Here is a 25,976-nt window from a genome sequence, read left to right on the forward strand (position 1 = left end):
ATCACTATAACTACCTGGTGCAATACAGATGTTTACTTTCAGCAGTCGTCAATCAAAACATTTATCCATTGATTCTACTGAACTCAACAGGTGACCATAGAAAAATCCCTTGATCACTACTGGAACAAGGGTCAGCATTCGTCAATCCTTGGGGAATTGACAGGAAACATATAAGATGAAGCAGGTTTACTATACCCTTGGAAGAAGAAAAGGGTTAGCATTATAGAATACCTAAAGGTTATACTCTCCAGCAGAGAGAATGAGATGTTACGGCTCCCGGTGGAGAGCTACTACTCTTCTATTGTAGAACAAAGTGATTCCCTGGGAAGAATCACCACGCCTTCCCTCACCTAAAAGAAAACAAGTTAGACAGTCTTCTTGCAAACACATTTTAATACAGAAAAGAATAAAGCAAGAGACAAAACAGAGCAGATTTTTGGAACCTTTTTAGTAAACTATTTTTCTATGGAACACAAACATTTCATTTTTCAGATAATCTCCAAAACAATCTTTCGGCTTCTGGTTCCTGAGCTGGTGGCCATCTTCAGAGAATAATTTCCCCAGTGCAAATATTATAATAAAAGGCTAACTTGTAACAGGTTGTGGGAATTTTCATGCCTTAAAATAACTGAGAACGAAGACAAAAAAGAACATAACCATAATTATCACTCTTGTCGTTGACCACTATAACTGTATCAGTAAACTTGCAGAGAACAGGAACTGTAAACAAAATATGTTCATGTATTAAGACACTGAAGTAGCCCCAGGCTAAGGGCTGCACCATACCAGGTCAGGCACCTGTACTGTGATGCCTCCAGGTAAGATCCTGAACACAACCTGTGACATTACCCATCTACATCAGTGATCTCCACTGCATGCTTCTTTATGCAGTGGCCCACTTTCCATTGTTGGTGTTGGACACTGATCTGGACTATGGGATGGGTCTGTTCCAACCATCAGTAATGGGGTTCACATTTGATCCTCTTGTATATTTCATCAGCAATCCAATCATTGTGCTCCAGCTCAACCACACACAAGTCAATGGCACATATGGATAGAAATGACGGCAGAAGAAGACCAAATGGCCCATCCAGTCTGCCCAGCAAGCTTTCAGACCTAATTGTTTTCATACTTATCTGTTACTCTGACCGCTGAAGTCAGGGCCCTTATTGGTACTTTTTGGTTCCAATTCCCTTCCACCCCTACCATTGATGTAGAGAGCAGTGCTGGAGCTGCATCTAAGTGAAGTATCTAGCTAATTGGTTTGGGGTAGTAACCACTGTAATAAGCAAGCTACTCCCACGCTTGTTTACCCTGCCTGTGCAATTCAGTCCTTGTTGGTTGTCTGAATATAAATCCTCTTTACTTCATTCCCACCTGCCGTTGAAGCAGTGAACTGCACTGGATCTGTATTCCAAGTGAAGTATCAGGCTTAATTGATTCGGGGTAGTAACCGCCGTAATAAGCAAGGTACACCCATGCTTGCTTGTTTACCAAGAGTATGTATTTCATTCCTTGTTGGTGGTTTTCTTTTCTTCATTCTCCATTCTCCCTGCCATTGAAGCAGAGAGCTATGCTGGATATGCATTGAAAGTGAAGTATCAGGCTTAATTGGTTTGGGGTAGGAACCGCCGTAACAAGCAAGCTACTCCCCTGCTTTTTTGAGGATGCAAATCCTTTTTTCCACATTTCCTCTTGCTGTTGACGCTTACAGCAATGTTGGCGTCGCATTAACCGTGTGTATGTTTATTGAATAAGGATATTAATCTCTAGGGATGTGAATCGTGTGATCTATCGTCTCAGGAGTGCAGGAGATCGCTCCCGGACCCCCGCTGGACCCCCAGGGAATTTTGGCCAGCTTGGGGGGGGGGGGGGGGCCTCCTGACCCCCACAAGACTTGCCAAAAGTCCAGCGGGGGTCCGGGAGCGACCTCCTGCACTCGCGCCGTATTGCCAATATTCAAAATGGCGCCGGCGCTACTTTTGCCCTCACTATGACTATGACGTATGGCGCGAGTGCAGGAGGTCGCTCCCGGACCCCCGCTGGACTTTTGGCAAGTCTTGTGGGGGTCAGGAGGCCCCCCCCAAGCTGGCCAAAGTCCCTGGGGGTCCAGCGGGGGTCCGGGAGCGATCTCCTGCACTCGTGACGTCGGGTGACAGGAACCAAAATGGTGCCGGCGCTACCTTTGCCCTGTCATATGGTAAGGGCAAAGGGCCACCGGCGCCATTTCTATTAACGCAGCCGTGGCCCGAGAGCGGGAGATCGGGCCGGGACCCCTCCCACTGGACCCCAGGTAATTTAAAACATTTTGGGGGTGTTCGGGAGGGTGGGGGATTTGTTTTAAAGGGTTGGGGTGGGTTTTAGGGTTGTTCTGGTGTGCCGGTTTTCCCGCCCTCCCCCCCTCCCGGATTTACGATTTTTTGACGATAAATCGGGGAAATGTTGTATCACGGCTCTAACTGTTTTTGACGATTTAAAATATATCTGACTTGTTTTAAATCGTCAAAAAATGATTCACATCCCTATTAATCTCCAGGTATTAGCCATCATTTCCGCAAGCAGCCACCCCTGAGCCTCTTCTCCTCTTCATTCACATCCTCTAGACTTTATGGATCCACAGTGTTTATCCCACACCCCTTTGAAATCCTTCACAGTTTTAGTCTTCACCACTTCCTCTGGAAGGGCGTTCCAGGCATCCACCACCCTCTCTGTGAAGAAATACTTCCTGACATTGGTTCTGAGTCTACACCAGTATTCAAACCATACTCCTGTACCCATCGTTCCTCTCTAGACCAGTTGAGTAACTTGGGGCACCCAATGGACATCCATGGTAAGCAGCTCTGGGCAGATAAGAATCTTGGATAAATCCACCTGAGGAAAGTTAGTATACCAGCCAACTTGTTCTCCATCGAATTCCTATCTGGTTCTGGACTTAAAATCGACTAGATTGGCGATGCACCAGCTACTAAAGTGGTTTCTGCCTATGTGCCCACTACAGGATCTATGTAATCCTGCATGGCTAACAGTTGTGGAAGTCTGGACTTCACATCCCTTCCCAAGACCACATGATGCTGCTGGCCACCAAGGTAGCAACGCATGGTTGACCACTCCTCACCTCCCAGGCTTCTACTTGCTTGAGGCAGGCTTCACATGGCCTCTCCATCATTATCTCATAAGCTCGGATGCTGGGGTAAGGGGACTGTTTACAACAGCCACCTCCTTTTTGAGCTCCTCCCAGGATTCATGACTGCTCGGCAACGGGGGTAACTTACCAACCTCCACACCTCACATTCCCTCCACCACCTCTGGGCTGCAAAACTCTACCAACCTCATCGGAGAAACGCTACTTGGATCAGGTCTCACAGAGGGCCTCTGAGGTGACCGAAGCACAGGGAGTTCAAACGGATCGATAAGCAGAGCCCCACTACTCACATGTGTCCCAAGAGGTGGGTGACTTCCCCTGCTTTCTTTTCAGTTTCCTATGATTGGGATCCTCTGACTTCCTGGTATCTGGCACTGCACCAATATATCGTGACAAGATTTCTTGCAGTTCTCACAGGGTTTCAAATGCTGAAGGGGGGTATTGGTTTGGGTTGTGGTGTCAGGCATGTGCTGATCACCTTTACAAGTGGCACACACTACCACTTGCCTTGGCTCCTGCAGGTGGCAGCATCTGCATTTTACCCATGTAATAGGTTCACCTTCTCTAATAGCTTCACCCAGCTATTCAGCTCATTGTATTTCTTTTGTGGTAGCAGTTCAGAAGACACACCTGTTACCCTTAGCCCAAAATGGCACTCCCTGCATGCTTTGGATATCTTGTCCCAACTGCAGCATTATTGCTATCCCACTACGTGTGCTGACAAAGCAACATATTGCAAGTCCTTGGGAGCAAGCATGCAATGTTCACAGCTTGCAGGCAGGAACAGCAACTATCTTGAAGATGTTTTTCTCTGGAAAGCTCCAAAAGTGGTGAAACTGGCAAAAGTTGAAAAATAAATATATGGCAATCTTTCATTCAGATGGTCAGAACCCAGCGTGGACACAGTTTTTTCACTTCTTTGGGTCCCTGTTTTGGGTGCCGTTAAGATTTCACTCTGACATCTTTTTGTTAGTGAGCCATATTGCTCTTTTCTTGAAATTTCATCCTTTTGCAGGGGTAAAAATAAATTGCAATAAGTTGGAATCGCTAGCATTAGACCTTGATCTCCCATGTCATTGGCAGGGTGATTTTCCTTTTAAATGGGCAGAGGATAGGTGGTGTGGATATCCAGAGACCCATCACTAATATGTAATAAACAATGAAGATCTAGCTGGATATTTGGAAGGATCTGCCTGTTTTGTTTATAGGAAGATGGACATTATTGAAAATGATCCTTTCTACTATATACTATATACATTGCGTATGTTGCCATGTTGGTTATCCAGAACAAGTCTTTCCTCCCTTAAATCTGCATTCCTTAAATTTTTGTTTGGAGAGGGAGATTTGCCAAGTGGGATATTGAAGCTGATCCATAATGAGGGTGGTGAGCTTGGTTTACCCAGCCTAAAATATTATAATGCATGTCGGCTGTGTTTTTCTTGTGGTATGGCACTCACAGGTATTTTCAAGTACTGTTAAAGGGACATGGTAGCAGCCATTCTTTGCCTGTGGTCACCTTTCTTCACACACAAGAAAGCAGTCTTGAGGTTGCAAGGAACAATGTTTTATTTTGGTCTGTGCTCTTAATATGGAGGTGGCAAGAAAAGTCATACTTAACATGCCCAAAAAGGGCAGCAGTAGCTGCTGTTACTGGTTATGAACTAAAAGAACACCTTTTTTTCAAGAATGGTCAAATGCTGGACTATGATCAGTTGCTTATCTCTATGACTTTGATTTGGTGGTGGTGATCCTTTCAGAATTTGCAAATTCAACATGGTTTATTGAGGCACTTCTTTGAAAGCTGTATTTATTTTTATACACGCTCACCATTATGTGGAGTGTCTCAAGTGGAGCAATTTGGATCTTGAGGGAATGTGCGTTTGTGAACACAGTACAGACAGTGGGGGAGAGTCCAAAACTTCTATCTTCTAATGGCATGAAATATGTAAACATTTGTCCCTGGAGGGCCTTGCAGTCATCAGAAGATATTGGACTAAGGAACTAAATTCCCCAGAAGTGGTGTCAGAATGTTGCCTGTCTATGCACAAAGTTCTTATTGATATGTCCTAGCGAGAAATATGGTTTAAAGTTAAGCCATGCTTATTGGGATGATCTTTGACACTATCACATGAAGGTCACACACGCCGTTGGGTATCGAGTGTAGACTGGAAAATGGTACTATGCTTCATAGATTTTTGAAGTGCTATAAAGTGATCCCCTTTTGGATTAGGCTTTGACACATGGGTATGTATGAGGGTGGTGCTTCCTCAAGGGGCAATTCTATTTATTAGGAGACTTGTTGTCTGTTCAGGGGTTGAATAAGGGAGTGGCCCCTTTTCTCTCTTGCTTTGGTAGTAGCATGCAAGTCTGTGAATAAAATGGTCGGAAGAGGCACCACCCATGTTGAGTTCATGGTTAAATAGAATGTCCGATTTTATATGTTGCTAGAGTGATTTAGATGCTAGACGTAAAGTAAGTTATGTGGGAGCATGGAAACTATGTGTTGTTTTTTTTTTGTCAGCTGCCTGCAGGGCTATATTGGTGATCTGTATGGGGTTGTTGCCTTTCATGGACTGGGGATGTAGGAGGATATGAGTGAGGGTATGAGTGTGATAAAAGGGAGAAGGAAGGGGATTGGGAATGGGGTTAATCAGAGGTGAAAGGGAGAATAAAATGGGGGGGGGGGGAGGGGAAATGGCAAGGTGTACATGTTCTTATATATTTGGGTTTATTGGTATAGATCTGCTGTGATATCATTATGTTTGGAGTCTTGGTAACAAATGTGTATTAAATTGTGTATGCATCTTGTTGAATACAAATTAAAAAAAAAGTCAGTGGTCTTTGTTCTAAAGCATATGGGTAGAGATTTAAATATGTATGTCCTTGGGGAAATAGGCATTTAAATACTTGCAAGGTTTCTATCTGCAGGAGTCATGGGTTGAAGGTGAAAGGGGGTAGACTTGGTAATCTTAGGAAATATTTCTTTACAGAGAGGGAAGCACCGGCATGGAACAGCCTCCCTGTGAGATGGTAGAGACGAAGATGGTATCTGAATTCAAGAAAGCATGGGATGAACCAGAGGATCTCTAAGGGCGTGATAGGGGTTGTAAAGCTGAATAGTTGTGGATGGGTAGATTAGATATATGGTATGTTCTGTCATATTTTTCTATGAATTGCTTCAGAAATGAGAACCCAGAAACGTCCTGCATGTTTAATTTTATTCTTTACACCAAACCTTAGACATCTCCCTACAGGGAGTATCAGAACACTACAAACGCTGTCTCTGACCTCATAGCTCTGTTCTCACAGCATAGTTAGATTTTTTTTTTTTCAGTTTTTTATTTTCTTGTTTCTGGGGATTTTAATGTGATAAAAGTTGATGGAAAAATGGCTAAATTTTTTAAAATCGCATTGAAATTTCCAGGAAAAATTAAAAACCAAAGACACAGGTCCCTAAGCATAGTGGATGTATCTGCATCATTAGTAAAGGACCTTTAGACCATCTTACTTACAGATCAGGCAACTAGGTACAAATTGTAATGTTAATCCAGCAGAAGTGCCATGCATTGCTAGGAATAATAGTTTCATTCCTAGATTTGGTTATTGTAATGTGAGGGTCCGTGGGAGCTTGCTGGATATGCTACCCAAGCCATACTTATAGCCCGAGGGAGGAAGTCTCCTGCTATGGCTCAAGAACACACACTGGGTTCTGCTGGTACTTGAAATCTGACTCTGCTAGAGGCCTGTTAATGTGGCTAGCTATGAAGGAAGAAGGCTCATGGCATGCTGGCTCCAGACTGAGCTGAAAGACCAAAGGAATAAGTTACCAGGCAAAAGCATTCTTAGCTGACGTTTTCCTTTTCCATCATAAAGTGAAAGTAAAATACTTAAAGCAACAAAATTTGCATGTGTTGCAGAACCTGGTGACATTGGACAGAAGCTGTGTTTTGAAGGTTATAAGCAATGTTAGTTTGAGTGTTGAGGCATCTTATTTTTAGCTGTTTTAACTATTTTGTTCCTGGAGTGTAAAGGTACTTTTATTTAGAGTAGAAATGATATGGTGGTAAAGATGTAGTTTTAAGATACTTTTGCAGTTTCAATAGTTGTGAATGAAATAGCTAGGTGGAAAAAAAACACACCCAAAACAAAACAAAAAAATGTAAGTAAAGACGATGCTCAACACATCCACAGTAAACAAAGGTAACCATTCTGGCAAAGTGAAATGCAACCAGATGAATTTATAGATTCCGGTAAGAATGTTGAAACCGAGAAAAATGTAAAGATTGTTCAGATGCTTATGGGACCATGACTCGATCTCATCTCTAGGTTTTCTGCTCGCACATTCCCTCCTCAATCTTATTTGAATCAAGATGGCTGTGGATGACTATGAAGAACTTCTCAAGTACTATGACCTGTATGAGACTATTGGGGCAGGTATGTGCAAGAGTTGAATTTGGATTAGTCTTAATATTTACCAACCTAAAGGGAAGAGTGGTGGTTCACTTACAAAATACATTTTTAAAAAGGTACTTTGCCCCAAAAAATAACTGCATTGCTTATGTCAAATTCTCAAGCTGTGCCCCCATGCTGAGGGGGCCTAAGAGCTCCTTATAACCTTTTTTTATGTTAAGTTCACAAGTTTAAACATGGGAGTGACTGAGTATGCCCCAAACTGTATAACTCTAATATTCAATATTTTCACACATTTATTATAACAAAACCCATATATCAAACTCCTGTCGAGACAATTAAAATCTCTCTACTATACCCCATTAACATGTATAGCACCATTTAATAATAATATTGCACTTATGTTTTTCTTTATATCCCACATAATTAGTTTCTTATTTTATATTCCACTTTATTTCTTAATTTCATTTTCTCAAAACTGTATCATTTCATGATGTCTTCACGTTCTCCCTTTAGTCCAAAGATTATCTCTGTTGCACCCTCTCTCATAAGGGCTTCCTCAGGGACTAACCAACACTATTTCTGAATAAGGATTCTTCCACTCTCATCCTAGAACAACAATACATCTAATTACTCCATAACCCAAAAATTATTCCCTAATATCACCAAAAATAAATCTATCCACTTACCATATAAGAATAAACTTCATAAACACCAATATAATCATTCAATATGCATATGTCCTCTTTACTCATACTGGTGACTTTCAACCATTTTCAAAAGCTCCTTCATTTCTTCAATTGATCATCAATACCAGTCATCTATAATCAAACATACAAACTGGTTGAGAGGTAGATTTTAATTGTCTAGATAGGAGTTTGATAGATATGGGTTTTGTTATAATAAATGTGTGACAATAATATTGAATATTAGTTTCTTTGTGTGTATATTTAATGGCTATAATAGGGAAAATTTGATAATTTAACCCTGTTTTGTAATACCAAACTGTATAACAGGATTTTATTAATATGAGCAACTAGAATTGAAAATACTGAGAATTGCTGAATTTCCCTTTATGAAAAGTTAAAAACAAACCAGTGCGTAAATCCATTGAAACACATGAATTCATATTGGCTTCAAATGCAGAGGCTGTTTACACTACACTATCTTCTAGACAATCTGAGATCTTGGCAGCAAGTATTTAAAATTACAGCTACTTATGTTTGTTTAGCTCCTGTAACAAAGGTGCTGTTGCTCATAGAACAAATCTTCATTGTGCTGTTCTACCCTTGGAGAGGTTCTTTGACCTATGCTTCTACTTTCATGGGCACAAATACACTGAAAGCTCCATTATCTGGTACTTTACTTTTGACATGCTCAGTTAACCTGCATCTTATATAAATTTTTTGTTTTTGCTGCGTGACTGTTTGGAATAGGGAGCACATGCTCATCATAGTTTTTATCTCACTTTTCCAGCAGAGGTTTCAAACTGTTACAGCTAAATTGGGGTTTACAAAAAGTATAGGGTATATCAATGATTGGATCTAAATATTAAAGGTCCTTGATATACACTTTGGCAATGCATTTACAAACATTTTATACTGTGCACTGGTTTGGTTAAGAAGGCCGTCTGCATTCTTTGTTGCATTCTTTTTGTTTAACAAAAAATGAAATTACTTTTTGCTTCTAAAGCATTCTGTTTGGTAAATGCAGGTGGCTTTGCAAAAGTCAAACTTGCCCGCCATATTCTAACAGGGGAAAAGGTCGCAGTCAAAATCATGGACAAAACTTCTCTTGGGGTAAGTACTTGGGGATGAGAGGAAGCGGTTCTAGAGGAGGGGAGCCATAACTAGCAGTGAAGGCAGTTTGGAGGAACAGCTAAATGATGCTGCAAAGAAACATTGAAGGGGGGTGGAGGGGCAGAGGTAAAAGGGAGTATTGATATATAAAGGGGAGAAGACGAAATGGAGAAATGAAAAACATGAGTTAAGAGTTAACAGAGCAAAGTTCATTCAGTCCAAATGAGGCATACATTGTGCAAATCCTTTAGGTGCTGTGTAAACTTAATCTACATGTTGGGAAAATAAAAGGGAACATGGTTGCCTTATATCCACAATTTGTGGTAAAGAGCTGTGGAATCATACTAGACTACGCCGACTGTGGAAAACCAAATAGTACCAGTGACTGAGAAAGCATTCTGGTGGTGCTTAATAGTGAAACTATTAGGGATGTGAATCGTTTTTCAACGATTAAAATTATCGTCCGATAATGTTTATATCGTCTTAAATCGTTATAGAACACGATACAATAGAAATTCTAACGATTTATCGTTAAAAATCGTTAAATCGTGTTAGTGCGCACTAACTCCCCGTTAGTGCGCACTAACTCCCCGTTAGTGCGCACTAACTCCCCGTTAGTGCGCACTAACTCCCCGTTAGTGCGCACTAACTCCCCGTTAGTGCGCACTAACTCCCCGTTAGTGCGCACTAACTCCCCGTTAGTGCGCACTAACTCCCCGTTAGTGCGCACTAACTCCCCGTTAGTGCGCACTAACTCCCCGTTAGTGCGCACTAACTGAAAATGATACAAATAAACACTTTCCAGGTCACTGAAGGTCAGTTAGGAATGAATATGTGTTCCTATTGGCTGGCTGCCCTCTTATCTATTGATGTTACCAAGGTTACCACTGAGGTGATGGTTGGGGGGATGGGAAATGGAACTGGAAACTAACGAACACCAACAGAAAATGAAACAAAGTGTTCACACTTCCCAGGTCAGTAAAGGTCACTTAGGAATGAATATGTATGTATGTATTCCTATTGGCTGGCTGTGCTCTTATCTATTGATGTTACCAATATGGTTGGGGGGATGTGAAATGGAAACAGTTGGAAGCTTGACAAAAAAAGTAATGTAATGATCAGCACTCACGTGACTAGAACTTGTTTGTTTATTATTTTTGTTAGCAGGCACCTGAAATGCTAGTGCATGTTGAATTTGCCAATCACTGTGCATTTTAGAAAGGTGGTCCTGGCTGGAACTGTACACAGTTCAAATATATGTAATTGATTGTTGGTAAGTGTATTTTTTAAGTAGCCACACTGGCACCAGTATGTTTACTTTTCCTCCTACTTAACTCACTAGCTCAGCTTTGTAAGAAGGGCTTCTCTGCTTGTGTGTTTTTGTTTGGTGTGAGGAGAGCAGAAACATCAGATCTTTATTCAATCTACTACAGTCATCTCTTACAGTGCCCTATCCCTATTAATACCAGGAGTGTTGTGATCTTCCTGCACACAGTGCCCTAACCCTGATACCAGTCTGAGACAGCTCCCTCCCTGCATTACTAGTGAGAGGCTGGCTTCACAGACAGGGGGGAGCTGCCTGACCCTCACTCCTCCGGGGTATTGTGATCTTCCTGCACACAGTGCTCTATCCCTGATACCAGGGGTGTTGTGATCTTCCTGCATGCAGTGCCCTATCCCTATTAATACCAGGAGTGTTGTGATCTTCCTGCATGCAGTGCCCTATCCCTGATACCGGGATGTGTGCAAGAAGATCACAACACCCCCGGTATCAGGAATAGGGCACTGTGTGCAGGAAGATCACAACACTCCTGGTATTAATAGGGATAGGGCACTGCATGCAGGAAGATCACAACACCCCTGGTATCAGGAATAGGGCACTGTGTGCAGGAAGATCACAACACTCCTGGTATTAATAGGGATAGGGCACTGCATGCAGGAAGATCACAACACCCCCAGTATCAGGAATAGGGCACTGTGTGCAGGAAGATCACAACACCCCTGGTATTAGGGATAGGGCACTGTGTGCAGGAAGATCACAACACCCCTGGTATTAGGGATAGGGCACTGTGTGCAGGAAGATCACAACACTCCTGGTATTAATAGGGATAGGGCACTGTGTGCAGGAAGATCACAATACCCCTGGTATCAGGGTTAGGGCACAAGTTCTAGTCACATTGACTGATCACATTACTTGTTTTGTCAAGCTACCAACTGTTTCCATTTCCCATCCCCCATATACTGTCAGTAGGAAACTTGGTAACATGAATAAATAAGAGGGCAGCCAATAGGAATACATATTCATTCCTAAACTGACCTTAACTGACCTGAAAAGTGTCAAATTGTATCATTTTCAGTTAGTGCGCACTAACTCCCAGTTAGTGCGCACTAACTCCCAGTTAGTGCGCACTAACTCCCAGTTAGTGCGCACTAACTCCCAGTTAGTGCGCACTAACTCCCAGTTAGTGCGCACTAACTCCCAGTTAGTGCGCACTAACTCCCAGTTAGTGCGCACTAACTCCCAGTTAGTGCGCACTAACTCCCAGTTAGTGCGCACTAATCGGAAAAAACGATTTTTAACGATTTTTTAACTAAAAAATCGTGCCTAAGACGATTTTCTTGCCCTGCCACACTATTTCTATCGTTAAGACGATATGGAAAACGATTCACATCCCTAGAAACTATGCCCTTACAACCAGGTGACCTCAAAGGTTATGCAAGCAGTTTTCACATACAGTTTTTTTTGTCTGATCACTTATGTTTTTTTTTTTTTGTTTTTTTTTTTTAAATGCTATTCAGCTTACAAATTCTGCCAGGAGTATGTAAACTTTTGAGCACAACTGTACCTTGGCTATTGCAACTCCAGCAACACACAACTACCAAAAAACAAACTGCAGATAACAATCCTAGCATAACATAGTAATGATGGCAGAAAAGGATCAAATGGTCCATCCAGAATGCTCAGCAAGTTTCTTATGGTAATATCTACCACGCTGTGTAGGTCACCCTGCGGTTTCTCTTGTGTAGATACCCCCAATACTTATAAGTTTAGTAATATTTACAATCAAAAACCAAGCAACTGATAAAACCCCCAAAAATTACTGCTAGCAGCATTTTTACTGGGTAAGGAGCCTTCCTGAAAATTCCAGCAATGCTGACTTGCTTTGCTTTTGCACTTGGCTGTAGAAGTCCTGTGCTGTTTCCCTTATGTCTGCATATTAGTGCCCCCAGACCATAAGTCAGGGCCTGAGTTAGTTGTCGTTTGAATCCAATTCCCTTTTTTTTTCCCCCTCTGCTGTCAAAGCCGAGAATGATGCAGTTGCCTTTAAAAGTTGAGGTTTATTGGTTGAGGGTAGTAACTATTGCCCTGAGCAGGTTACCCCCATGCACTTTCCTTCATTTCTGTCCTCTAGGCTTCAGGGATCCACAGTGTTTATCCCATGCCCCTTTGAATTTTTTGATTGTTTTTGTCTTCACCTCCTCTGGAAGACATTCCAGGCATTTACCATCTTCTCTATGAAGAAATATTTCTTGATATTGGTTCTGAGTTGTCCCCCTGAAGTTTGTTCGTGACCCCTAGTTCTAAGGCTTCCTTTCTAATGGAAAAGGTTTGAAGTTAATGCATCACTAAAACCTTTCAGGTATCTGAAATTCTGTACCATATCTCCTTTGCACCTCTTCTAGGGTATACATATATTTCATTTTTTTTTTTTTTATTCAATATAAGAGCAGGTATCTAACATCTCCTCCAGGTACTGCTTCCTGAGTACCTTGAAGGCAAATAACACCTGTACATTAACATTTTCTTCCCCTCTTGAACACCTCCCACTACCCTTGCCTGTCAGACTTTATAAAAAAAAAACAAAAACCAAAAAAAAACCAGCCCGAACATCTCCCCCTGTTGTGTCCCCTTTCTCTCACTTTGAAAAAGTGCTGAATGCTGTGGCCTTCCTCTTCAGCTAGCCAGATCAATCCAGATGCATGAGTTATGCCTCCCCCACCAGCATTTGGAAAATAAGATTAACAGGCTTGCTGACTTCACTCTACATAGGCTCCCATGTTGCCTTCAGCCTGCCAGTATTCTGTCTGCAATAGTAGAAGAATCCACTGATGCCAGGAAACAACAAATATAGACAATTAATAAACTATTCCTGAAGTAAGTATAGGGTGGGAAGCTCACTGAGACCTCATATGTTACATGCCCATGTCTAGGCTTAATGAGAGCTTATAGTGGCGCAAGCTTCTCTTAATGTTATAATCATAGGTCTCAATGGGCTAAGTTTTGTGGAACAAAGCTGCCCCGATGCACTTAAAGTCTCAAACTGTGCTATAAAGTTGTACTTAGCTTGCAACTTTAATATCCGGCATGAAGTTATGAAAGAGCTGGTAATGAAGATGGTAAGGTGGTAAAACGCCGACTTTGTTCCGACACGGCGTGTTTCGGAGGGAACCTCCTTCCTCAGGGGGTCGGGTGCCACTAATACCTGCTTTTGTCTCTTGCCGAGGAAGCTTGGCTTTACTGTGGGTAAAATAAGCACAAGAGAAAATAAGTGCATGCCAGGTCCCACCACTAAGATGAGATGGCAGTATAAGTTGGAGGAACACTCACTGTGTGCTATGCGTTGACTTAAATTGCTGCACAGGACGGCGTCTCTGTAGAACTCTACAAGTAAAACGACGTATAATAGAGAACCCCACTTTAAGCTTTATAACTGATAACGTGCATACCTTGTATCCATGTATACTACCTTGTCGAGGTGCTGAAGTCAATCGCTATGCCGTGAATGAACTATCGGCAGCGCGACATCTGAAAACGCTGACCTTTAGTAGGAGAAAAAGGCGCCGAAATTTGTGGGTGTATCCTAATATGGGCACCTACGTCATTGAGGGGGCCATTTTGGGACGGAAAACTGTCCTTATTAGGACAATGACGTCGGCGGCGGCCAATTTGGAACTACTATGGCTTGGGCTTACCCCTACCGCGGTCTGCACTGTCCATAAAAGGAAAGTGACGACATCAGCGGCCATTTTGAAAAAGCTTCGGCTTGTAAGAGCCCTTGACAGAATCTTTATGTGGGCTATCCATATAAGGGAAATGACGTTTCAGGGGGCCATTTTGGAAATGTTGAAACAGGGACAGAAAATCTCAAACTGTCCTGAAAAAGATAATGACGTCACTAACCACTGCTTGTGTGAGAGAAGAGATCAGTGAGCGGATGCAAGGGGTACACAGACTGTATGGGCAGGAGCTAAAAACTGTCTAAATGAGTGTACCACCGACGTCATTGTCCTAATAAGGACAGTTTTCCGTCCCAAAATGGCCCCCTCAATGACGTAGGTGCCCATATTAGGATACACCCACAAATTTCGGCGCCTTTTTCTCCTACTAAAGGTCAGCGTTTTCAGATGTCGCGCTGCCGATAGTTCATTCACGGCATAGCGATTGACTTCAGCACCTCGACAAGGTAGTATACATGGATACAAGGTATGCACGTTATCAGTTATAAAGCTTAAAGTGGGGTTCTCTATTATACGTCGTTTTACTTGTAGAGTTCTACAGAGACGCCGTCCTGTGCAGCAATTTAAGTCGACGCATAGCACACAGTGAGTGTTCCTCCAACTTATACTGCCATCTCATCTTAGTGGTGGGACCTGGCATGCACTTATTTTCTCTTGTGCTTATTTTACCCGCAGTAAAGCCAAGCATCCTCAGCAAGAGACAAAAGCAGGTATTAGTGGCACCCGACCCCCTGAGGAAGGAGGTTCCCTCCGAAACACGCCGTGTCGGAACAAAGTCGGCGTTTTACCACCTTACCATCTTCATTACCAGCTCTTTTATAACTTCATGCCGGATATTAAAGTTGCAAGCTAAGTACAACTTTATAGCACAGTTTGAGACTTTAAGTGCATTGGGACAGCTTTGTTCCATAGCGTCCCACAAAACTTAGCCCATTGAGACCTATGATTATAACATTAAGAGAAGCTTGCGCCACTATAAGCTCTCATTAAGCCTAGACATGGGCATGTAACATATGAGGTCTCGGAGAGCTTCCCACCCTATACTTCCTTCAGGAATAGTTTATTAATTGTCAGTATTCTGTCTGCAGCAGATGGTAGGCCAGCTTATCGCATGGTAGGCTGAATGTAAAGGATTTATATTGAAGGGCTGCTCCTGTGGTGAAAGCCATGTGCTTCCTCCCCAGTTGAGCCTAGGGGGCTTCTAAGGATTTGTGCTTTAGATTTTGCCCTTCTGTCCCCCTTCCTCCCACTTCATTTCTGTTTCTCCAGGACCTCCTGTGGGGAGGGGGCTGGGGAAAGAGGATAATTTGTATCTGCATTTTTTTCTTCTTGATTTCCCTCTTTGCCTGCCTTTTTTTTTTTTTTCTTTTTGGATAAGCTTTGAGTCAGCAGTACCTGCATTGGGGTCAAAGTGAGTGAAACTTTCTAACATTTTCACAGTCTGGGTATTGGTCTCAGCAGGCAGTGCAGCGAAGGGAGCAAGGCTGGCTTCCTTGGAGTGCAGAAAGACTGCTTTGCAATGTGACTCTTGCAGATAGAGGAGGGAGGAGGAGGATCCTATTGCCACAAGTATGTGGAGAAAAAGGAAACCGGGCTGCAGGAAGGCATGCTGAGGGTGGGTGAGGGACTGCATCTGCAGAGCCAGTAGTGCAGCTGGTTTGCCCTGGCATTTTGTCTGCTGTGGTGGGAATGGTGGCTGTTTTGGGTGAGTGACATGAACTTGAGCTTGTCCTGCTCACCTGGATCCCGAGATGCAGGAACTGTGAAGTATTTCTTCTAGGGCTGCAATAACAGCTGAAGCTAGTTAAAGCTCCCTCTTCAGAGATCAGCCTCCTTTTAGCTTGGTCCTCAAATTCTACAGAATTTTTGAGATGTCTTCGACAAGCATTTGGTAAGGGTCAGGGTGCTGCTTCTGTTCTTTCTCCGGTGGTTTGTTCCCCAGGAAAGAGATCCTGGAATTTCAGGCCACGAGATTGAGAAGGGAGAGGAAAGGTCTGTGAAATCTGATGGTACTCTGAGAAGGTTGAGGGATATTAGCAGCAATGGAGAATTAGGAGAATATCCCCCTGAGATGGAAGACAGCTCTTCTCTAGTCAGGCTGTTTCACAAGGAAGAGTGGTCCTCCTTAATTTCCCATTCCTTAAGTCTGCTTAATGCTGAAGAAAAGCTGGGGGAAGATTCTGGGTTTGTAAAGGATCCTATTATGACTAGTATTTGTAAGCCTGCTAAAGCTTTTCCTTTGTACATGTTGGTTAAAGATTTACTTGATTTACAATAGGATTCTCCTGACACCAATTTTAAAAAGGGTTGTTCTGATGAAGCTATATCTTTTTATCTCTCAAGAAGAATAAAGGTTAATTTTTCCTAACATGGATGTGCTGGTTTTATTGGTCATGAAAAGGACCACTAGTCCCATCAAAGGTGTGACGTTCAAAGATGCTCAAGATAGGAAGATAGAGCTGGTATTTATACTAGAGGCCTCAAAGGCCTGTTTGTTTGTTCAGGTGGCTACATGTAGCTGTACTGTGGCTAGAGCGGGGTTGCATTTGTCTCAGCAAATGCAGAAGAGTCCACAAGATAGCAGTGGACCTGGTCTGGATGAAGCAGCACAAAAAGTCAGGAGTAGTCTTTGGTGGCTGCATTCTTTGATTTGTTTGTTGCGGCCATTCTCCTAGCCCAGTTCGAATGCTGTGTCAGAACTGAGGAAGAATCCCATTTTGATTTCCTTATGTAAAGCCTCTTGTGTTTTCCCTGTGAGGGATGCTATTCAGGACTTGATTGATCTGGAATGGGATGCCCAAGAGGCATTTTCTGCAGGGGGTCAGATATTGGAAGACCTGTACCCCTTGGATCAGACTGGGAAAATGCAAACGCTCTCTCAAAGTGGGTGCTCTGGTATGTGCCGTATCTAAGCGGACTACTATTCCCATAGAGGGAGGAGCGGCCTTGAAGAATGAACATAAGAACATGCCATACTGGGTTAGACCAACGGTCCATCAAGCCCAGCAACCTGTTTTCAACAGTGGCCAATCCAGATCATAAGAACCTGGCAAGTATCCAAAAACTAAGTCTATCCCATGCTACTGGTGCTAGTAATACTCCAACTATTCACTATTGCAAGGGAAAACCTTGTACGGGGGTTTCATGTAAGAATAACTGATTTGCAGTTATCCTTTTTGTTCACCCCGTCTATTCTTTTATTATTTCTGGAGACATTCACTTTTTGTTTAATTTTTCTATCTTTTTTCTTTTCCTTTTCTCTTAAAATCCCTTCTCCCTGGCTGCTTGTCCGACCCACTTGAACTTTTATTTTATACTTATCAAGGTCGCCGTTTCTGTTGATGTTCATGGGTACGGAGCTGCCAGTCCGACATTGGCCATGTTTCTGCACTTTGTGCCTGCTTCAGGGACTGCGGGAGAGTTTGGCACTGTGTCTAATACCAGGTTCACAGTGTCTGTATCACCTTTAACAAAATAGTTACTTATGTATTATTAAAAAACATAATTTCTTAAATTGCTTTCTATTAAGTTATATTCCCACCTTCACTAAAGAATTACTTCTTGTTGTGCCGTGTTTCAAGTGAGCGATGCCTTCCATGCCTGTCTTGGCGTCCTATCTATTCTAACTCTTTTTATACCTACCACAGGCACACACCTCCCACTCTCATCCAAATCGAGGCTACCTCTGGTGTGTCCAATTTCGGGCGATTATCTTTTCTCTCTACACCCTTCTCCTAAATACTGTGTACTGTTTTATAACCTCCAATTTTGTTTTGTCGTTAGCTGGACCCATTTATTGTGTGTAACGAAATTGGACACACCGGAGGTAGCCTCGATTTGGATATTGAATAAGCAGGGAAAAAGAGGTTGGTTGGCGATTACTGATGCTAGTAATAGCAGTGGCTATTTTCTAAGTCAACATGATAGGATTGAGGCTATTTTTAAGCAAGCCTCTGAGGCAGTAGCAATGAATTTATAGAGTGCCTCCTGTTGTGCCCTAGTGGCAAGGTCTTGTCTGCTTTTCTCTCAGGAGGTTGAGTCTGGAGGGAGTTTGATAGCGGTTATGGAGCCTTCTGCTGCCTCTTTAGCAGATGCAGGCTGTGATTTGTTCTGGACTTTGGCCAGAAGAGTGGCTTTGGTGATAGCAGCCAGACATCAACTCTGGTTGTGAAATGCTTCCAAAGCCAGTCTTAACAAGATGCTCTCTAAAGGCTCGCTCTTGTTTTGGGAGCAAGTTGGAGAAACTGGCCAATAAGTGGGGCGAGTCTCCAGTGCCTTGGTTGCTTGAGGATAAGAAACAGTTTCAGCATCCCTTTGGTATGAGGGGTCATTTCCAGGGTTCCAGGAGTTTTCATCCCTACAGAGGGTTGACCATTCAGCAGACTTGGCCTTTCGGTAGGTCTCAGTCCTCTCGTTCCTGACAGCCCAAGAGAGGAGTGGGCTTGGGTGATAGACCTTCCCGAGCTTCCCAATGAAGGTTTGCTGACCCACCTTCCAGGACATGAAATAGGGGGATGTCTCGCTTTTATCAGAGGTGGGTCAATATCTCATCGGACCAGAGGGGCCTGGAGGTGATATGTGAAGGGTATGCACTGGAATTTCACAGTATTCCTTGGGATGTGTTCATCTCCTTGCCACTCTCTGCAGAAGAAGCGGGCAGTGGAGTTCACACTTCAAAGGCTTCTTAGACTGAGTGCTGTGATTCTGGTGCCCGTGTCTCAAAGTATGGGGCAATATTCCATTTATTTTGTTGTGCCCAAGAAGGAGAGCACCTTTCGTCTCATCCTGGATCTCAAGAGGGTCAACCGACACTTGATGACCCATTTTTTAATGGAAACCTTATGCTCTATGATGATGGCGATGCAGTCAGGAATTTCTGACCTCCTTGGGTCTGGAGGCTTACCACCTTATACCCATCAGATTAGAATACCAATGCTTTCTACGCTTCGTGGTGTTGGGGCACCATTATCCGTTTTGGGCACTGCCTTTTGGTCTTACCACCGCTCCCAGAACACTTTCCAAGATTATGGTGGTGGTAGCAGTGGCCTTGTGAAAAGAAGGAATCCTGGTGCACCCATATTTAGGCGTCTGGCTGAGTCAAGCCAAGTCTCAGGATTAGAGCTGACTAGTGACTCACAAGTTGATCTCCTTATTTCAGGATTCTGGTCCACCTGTACTTGGACAGATTGGCTGATTTGGTCCAAGACTCTGGAAGAGAGCCTCCTGGTGTTGTGCAAGGTGATCTCCAAGTTACAGGAGCTCGGTTGGGTGGTGAACCTGAACAAGAGTACTCTTCAGCCTTCCCAATCGCTAGTGTATCTGTGTTTGGTTTGACACTAAACAGGGTAGGGTTTCCTGCCGGAGGGTTGTTTTTTTAGAAGTTGATGATGCAGGTGTGTCTATTGCTGAACATAGGACCACACTGTTGGACATATTATCTGCAGGGTGTTTGGATTGATTGCGGTGACCCTGGAAATGGTGCCGCAGGCAAGGGTAAATATGCGCTCTCTTCAGCGCATTCTGCTGTCTCATTAGAACCCACAATCTCAGAACACTTCGATTTGGCTTCATCTACTGATGGAAGTCTGCACACACCTGCATTGGTGGTTAACAGCGGATCATCTGAGAAAAGGGGTTTCCCTAACCTCACCAGATTGGCTAGTACTCACGACAGATGCAAGCCTCCAGAGTTGGGAAGCTCACAATCAGGAGCTGACAGAGCAAGTGTGCTGGAGTGCAGAAGATACTCTTTAGTGGAGTGTCGAGTAAAAAAAGAGACTAAGATTTACTCACCAGCCGGTGGTAACCCGAGAAACCCCGATATGGGAGAGAATAAATGGTTTTTAAATCTGATTTTTTAGTCCGACAAACTGAGAAACTCTCACACAGGCTCCTGTTCCACGATGCCAACAGCAGCATGGAAAAACGAAGACTGAAGGGAGACCCCTGTGGCTGAGAATATCATGGCATGCTCAGTGTGCCAGTCAAAAGCTTCTAGAAACTTTGACAGAGTTTTCCTTGATAGGACTCCGGCAGTGACATCACCCATATGTGACGTCACTGACGGAGCCCATATGTGAGGACTACATCCTGCTGTCCTGGGATAACACCTATTACAAGGTAAGCAATTTTGCTTTCTGGATCCACCTGTCTAAATGCTAAGAAATGAGAAATTACTGCTTACCTGATAATTTACTTTTCTTTAGTATAGACAATTTGATCCACCTTCCCACCCTTGGCTGCCAGCTGGCTATGCTATTGACCTGCATGGCTGCTTGTTTTCAGGGGTTACTGGTAAGTGTTAATACACTGTCTGAGCTCAGTGTTTCCTATTGGCTGAGTACTGGAATGGTTATCTGTTAATAATAAAGTTTTTTTTTTTGTTTTTTTTAGTCTGTCCACAGCTTTTGCAGAGAATACTGGCAGGCTGATGTCACTGCAGGGGTATATAAACAGTGATGTCAGATTTGCTCAGTCTCCATCTGCTAGTCAAGGTGCATAACCCACTTGATCTGGATCCATCTGTCTACTACCTACCTGATAATTTTCTTTTCTTTATTAATTTCTCCTAGGTCAAGCAGGATGGTAGTCTTCACATGTGGGTGACATCCAATGAAGCCCAGCACAGAAAACTTTGTCAAAATTTCTAAAAGCTTTGACCAGCACACTGAGCGGTCCAAGCATGCCGCTATCCACGCGAGGTCCCACTTCAGTCTCTTTTCCACAGAGCAGTTGCCTCACAGTTCATGGAGCTCTTCTATTTTCTTATTTTTCTTGACATTATCGGGTCTTTTCCTGGTTTTTCCTCTTCTGATCCCCCTTTGCGGTCTGTAATTCCTCAGTGTGGTAGGTGGTTATTGCCTTTTTAATTTTTTTTTTTTTTACTTTTGTGGTTAATTGCCCAACTCCTTGCCTCATGGTGACCGCCGGTTGTCTACTGCACGCTGGGTATTTTCTCATGGCGTTGACTGGTTTTCGTCGGTGCCCGCGGACCATGTCCATCACGGATCTGCATGAGGTTTGCATTCTAAGAACATAACATGCCATACTTGGTCAGACAAAGGCCCAGCATCCTGTTTCCAACAGTGACCAATCCAGGCCATAAGAACCTGGCAAGTACCCAAAAACTAAGTCTACTCTGCCTGGGGAACCTCGTGTGGGTGTCGTCTGTGTGACCAGATGACTCACAAAGGCCATCGTGCGTGCCATGATAAAGATGAAGCTTTTTGGCTCTGCAAAATCTGTTCCTACTACTCCTGCATTGGAACTCTCAACGCTGAGGTCGTGGGGATCCTCTCAATAAGCTCCCTCTCGCCACTTCCAAGGATCGTGGGATCTGTCCTTGGAAGTGGCGAGAGAGAGTGCGTTGCGAGGCGCTAGGAAAAGTCTGGGCCAAGTACTGTGGGAGCTCCCGCAAGCATCGCCACCAGTCGCAGTCAGCGCATGGCTGTGGTTCTGGTGTGGCACTGGCAGCTGCCATGCCGCCACTGAAGCAACACTGGCCATCAGAGGCCCTATCCTCCAATACCCTCTGAAGTCCTAGGCGTTCCCTACACATATTGGTGCTGGGCACCATGCCTCCTTGGAGACCCGAGGAAGAGCCGGTGATGCTCGTCCCTCTCCCTCAGTCCTGGCCACACCAGGCTTTGAGGAGGAGCTGGACTGCACTGTGTAGTCCATGGTGCTCAAAGCACTCCAGAATGTTGAGCTGTTAGTGCCACCGGTGCCCGAGCCTCTGCAGTCTATTTTAGTACCTCTGCTGGAGCATCTGGATGTCTTTAGGTGCCCTACTGATGGAACTGGTGCCCGAGGTGTCTTCGGTTCTCCAGCAGCCACTGATGCCCCCACACTGAAGTGATTCCTGATCCTCTGCTTTGCTGAGGTGGAAGATATGGCTGGTACAGGGTTTCCAAGACCATGGTTCCCCAAGCCCTTGCTGAGTCCCTCCAACCTCCAGTCCCCCCAATGCCAGGGGAACCATAGATTCCCACAGTGCCCTCGAGGCCCTTACGACCTTTAGAGAGATTATTCCACAAAGTTGTCCTCTGATTATTCAGACGACCCCCTCTCTGATCCCTCCCTGCCAGAGAAGTGGCATCTGTCACTCCTCCCTCCCCGCGGATCTGTCCTTTGCAGGGTTTGTCAGGGCCATGGCTAAAGCCATTACCTTCGTGAAAACTCTCTAAGAATTCAGTGTGTGGTAGCAGCCAGATTAATCAAAGCCAAGATTGCTGTAAAACCACAATCCATCTGTTATAGTTGCTATCTCCTTCAGTGAGGAAAAACTTTTTTTGCTCTCATATAAAGGCATGAAGAAACGCATCACCGGCAGACGCCGGCACCTAAAGCCGCTTCTGAACATCTATTTCGGCCCTCGAAGGCACAAGCCGAAACACGGATCCAGTGTCGGGCTTTTCTCCATACTAGCCTCGCATGAAGAACATGGCGTTTCTTCACCGTGCTAATAAGCTAAGTTCATATTATTGACAGTTGGAAATAGAAATTGCGATTGAAAGTTGGAAATTTTAAAATATGTGTTTCAACAATTTTTGCAATTGCATAATATTTTCACTAACACTATTTGGTGTATTGGACTCACTAAGCAAACTAAAATACTCATTAATGACCTATGATTATAACATCTGGCATATCAATCATATGCTATTTAGCATTACAATTCATGCCTTTATATGAGAGCAAAAAAAGTTTTTCCTCACTGAAGGTGATAGCAACTATAACAGATGGATTGTGGTTTTAAAGCCATTACCTTCCAGCTGCTTATGGAGGGGGATGCACGACATAAGATGCTGGAGGTACTCCAGTTTTTCAATGCTCCTAAGGAGATCGTGGTGGTTTCCATCCACAACATCTTTAAGGACCTCCTCAGGATGTGGGAGCACCCTATATCTCCCTTGTCAACAGGCTGATTCCACCTATTTGGTGCAGCAAGCCATGGGATTTGAAAAACAGCAGCTCCCCCACCAGTCTGTGGTCGTGAAGTCCACTCTGAAGAAGGTCTGGTGCTCCCACACACATGCCTCTGCTTCCCTGGGCTGAGAGCATAGGGAGCTTGACGCTTTGGGCAGGAAGGACTTCCAGGGTCCTATGCTGGTCGCCTGTATTGCTGCCTACCAGCTATATATGACCCAGTACAACCAGACCATCTGGAAATGGGGCCAGGGCCTCACAGATGGTTTGCTCTAACATCAGCAAGAGGCACTTTTGGCCATCGTCCTACTGGGTCTAGAAGCTGGCAAGCATGAGGTGCGTTCCACCTATGATGTCTTTGAGACAGCGGCCCGTGTAGCGACGGTGGGATCAGCATCTGGAGAATGGCCTGGCTCAGAGCTTCTGACTTCTGTCCGGAGGTGCAGGAAAGGCTAGCTGACCTTCCTTGCACTGGTGAAAACCTCTTTGGGGATAAGATTCAGGATACAATTGAAGGACCACCATGATACCCTTCAATAGCTTTCCACCAGCACCTCTGATGCCCCATCCTTCGCCAGGAAATCTTCCAGGCCAGACCCCGGAAGCCCTTCTACAGGCAGAGGAAGTATTATTCTCCAGCCTTCCGGGCTCGTCCACCACGCACTAGTTCCAGGGCCGCCCTCACCAGCAGTTAGCGCCTAGGCCCCAGCTACAGGCTTTTGACTGGAGGCGAGGGAGCGAAAGTCAGTCGAGCATATCCCCGATGCTGGATCTCCCAGTGGGAAGCAGGCTCTTCGGCTTTGCCCGTCGCTGGGAGGATATTAAGTTGGACCGTTAGGTCCTTGCCATCATCTGGGGTTATTGTTTCAACTTCAGTGGCTCCTAGAGACCTGTCCCCCATGTCCATCGTGGGGTTCATCTGCCCAGCAGATTATGCTTCAAACAGAAATCTCTGCTCTTCTGGTAGCAGGTGCAGTAGGGCCGAGGGTTCTATTTGAGGTACTTCTTCATTCCAGAAAGAATCAGGGGTTGCGCCCCCATCCTCGACCTCAAGGCATTAGAAAAGTTTAAGATGGTCTTTCTGGGCACGCTAATTCCCCTCCTCAAAAGAGGAGACTGGCTTTGTGACCTCTAGGCTTATGCACATATAGCCATTTTCCCAGACTACAAAAAGTACCTCTGCTTTGTGGTAGGGACTGCCCATTACCAATACAGGGTACTGCCTTTCGGGTTGGCCTCAGCCCCTGCATTTTCACCAAATGCCTGGCGGTGGTGGCTGCCTATCTCAGATGTCAGGTGATGCATGTTTTCCCGTACCTAGGCGACTGGTCATGAGCGATTTCTGTGCAGGGGCCTTGAGTGCTCTAGCCCTGACAATGCAGACGCTACAAACCTTGGCATTTATCAACTACCCTAAGTCTCACCTCTACCTGTCTCCTCAGCTGGACTTCATAGGGGCCAGGCTGGACATGGCACAGGCAAAAGCATTTCTGCCCCGGGATCAGGCTCTCGCCTTGTTGGCAGCCCTTGTCTGCAATAGCCAGCAGGTATCAGTCTGCTAGGCCACATGGTGACTTCCATCCATGTCGCCCCTCTTGCCCATCTGTGCATGTGGAGGGCTCAATGGACTTGTAATCACAATGGCGACAGGCTGCCTAGAACCTTGAGACTCTGTGGGCATCTCTGTCCTGGTGGGAAGACCTCTCCAGCTTGGAGAGGGGACTCCCCTTCCAAACTGCTCTGCCTCAGGTGATTCTCACTGCTGACTCCTCTCCTCAGGGCTGGGGAGCCCATATTAACCACATCCACATGCAGGGTCTCTGAACTGCTTCCGAAGTCCGCTGCCTGATAAACTTCCTGGAGCTTCAGGCGATCTGTTATGACTTGTGGGCATTAAGAGACTGGTTGTCATGCAAGGAAGTCCTGATCTGGATAGACAGCCAAGTAGCATGTGGTATGTCAACAAGCAGGGAGGCACGGGCTTGTTCCTCTGTTATGAAGTGGTGCAAGTGTGGATCTGGGCCCTTTCCCAGGGGATGTCACTGCGAGTGACATAACTTCCGGGACATCTAAATGTGCTGGCAGACTGCTTGAGTCTCTCCTTTCAACCACAGGACTGGTCCCTCAACCCGGAGGTAGCATCCGAGCTATTTTGCTAGTGGGGTACACCGGATGTGGAACTTTTTGCCTCTCCACACAACTATAAGGTGAACAGGTTCTGATCCCTGTGGCTAGGGGCGAACATCTGGCCTGCGATGCCTTCTCTCTCCACTGGGGGAGGCTCCTGCTGTATGTGTACTCTCCTCTACCGCTCTTCTTGAAGACACTTCTGAAGCTTCAGCAGGACAAAGGGACCATGATCCTTGTGGTGCCCTTTTGGTCCCGATAATTCTGGTTCCCGTCTCTACAGGACCTGTTGGTGTGGGCCCCCATCCAGCTGAGGACTGCGCCTGATCTCATCTTGCAGGATCAGGGCGTCCTGTGCCATCCGAACCTCCGGGTGTTGGCTCTGACAGATTGGATGTTGAGTGCCTAGTCCTTCATCCCTTGGGGCACTCGGACTTTGTGTCTCAGGTGCTAGTGGCATCTCTGAAGCCTTCAACCAGGAAGTCCTACAGCTTAAAGTGGAAGAGAATTTCCATCTGGTGTGTCGGGAATGACTTGGATCCTTTCTCATG

General features: G+C 44.7%; 1 protein-coding gene across 3 annotated transcripts in view; it reads left to right on the top strand.

Moving 5' to 3' along the window:
• Positions 1-25,976, top strand: part of LOC115096382 (maternal embryonic leucine zipper kinase-like) — a 47,198-nt gene that overhangs the window by 18,084 nt on the left and 3,138 nt on the right. For all 3 annotated transcript variants that reach the window (XM_029610903.1, XM_029610900.1, XM_029610901.1), the window contains 2 exons: positions 7,469-7,576; positions 9,266-9,351. In XM_029610903.1, coding sequence (XP_029466763.1) covers positions 7,513-7,576; positions 9,266-9,351 — 150 coding nt within the window. In that variant the 5' untranslated portion in view covers positions 7,469-7,512. The remainder of the gene's footprint in view (positions 1-7,468; positions 7,577-9,265; positions 9,352-25,976) is intronic.

Source organism: Rhinatrema bivittatum, chromosome 8 (genome assembly GCF_901001135.1).
Source record: "Rhinatrema bivittatum chromosome 8, aRhiBiv1.1, whole genome shotgun sequence".
Classification (NCBI taxonomy): domain Eukaryota; kingdom Metazoa; phylum Chordata; class Amphibia; order Gymnophiona; family Rhinatrematidae; genus Rhinatrema; species Rhinatrema bivittatum.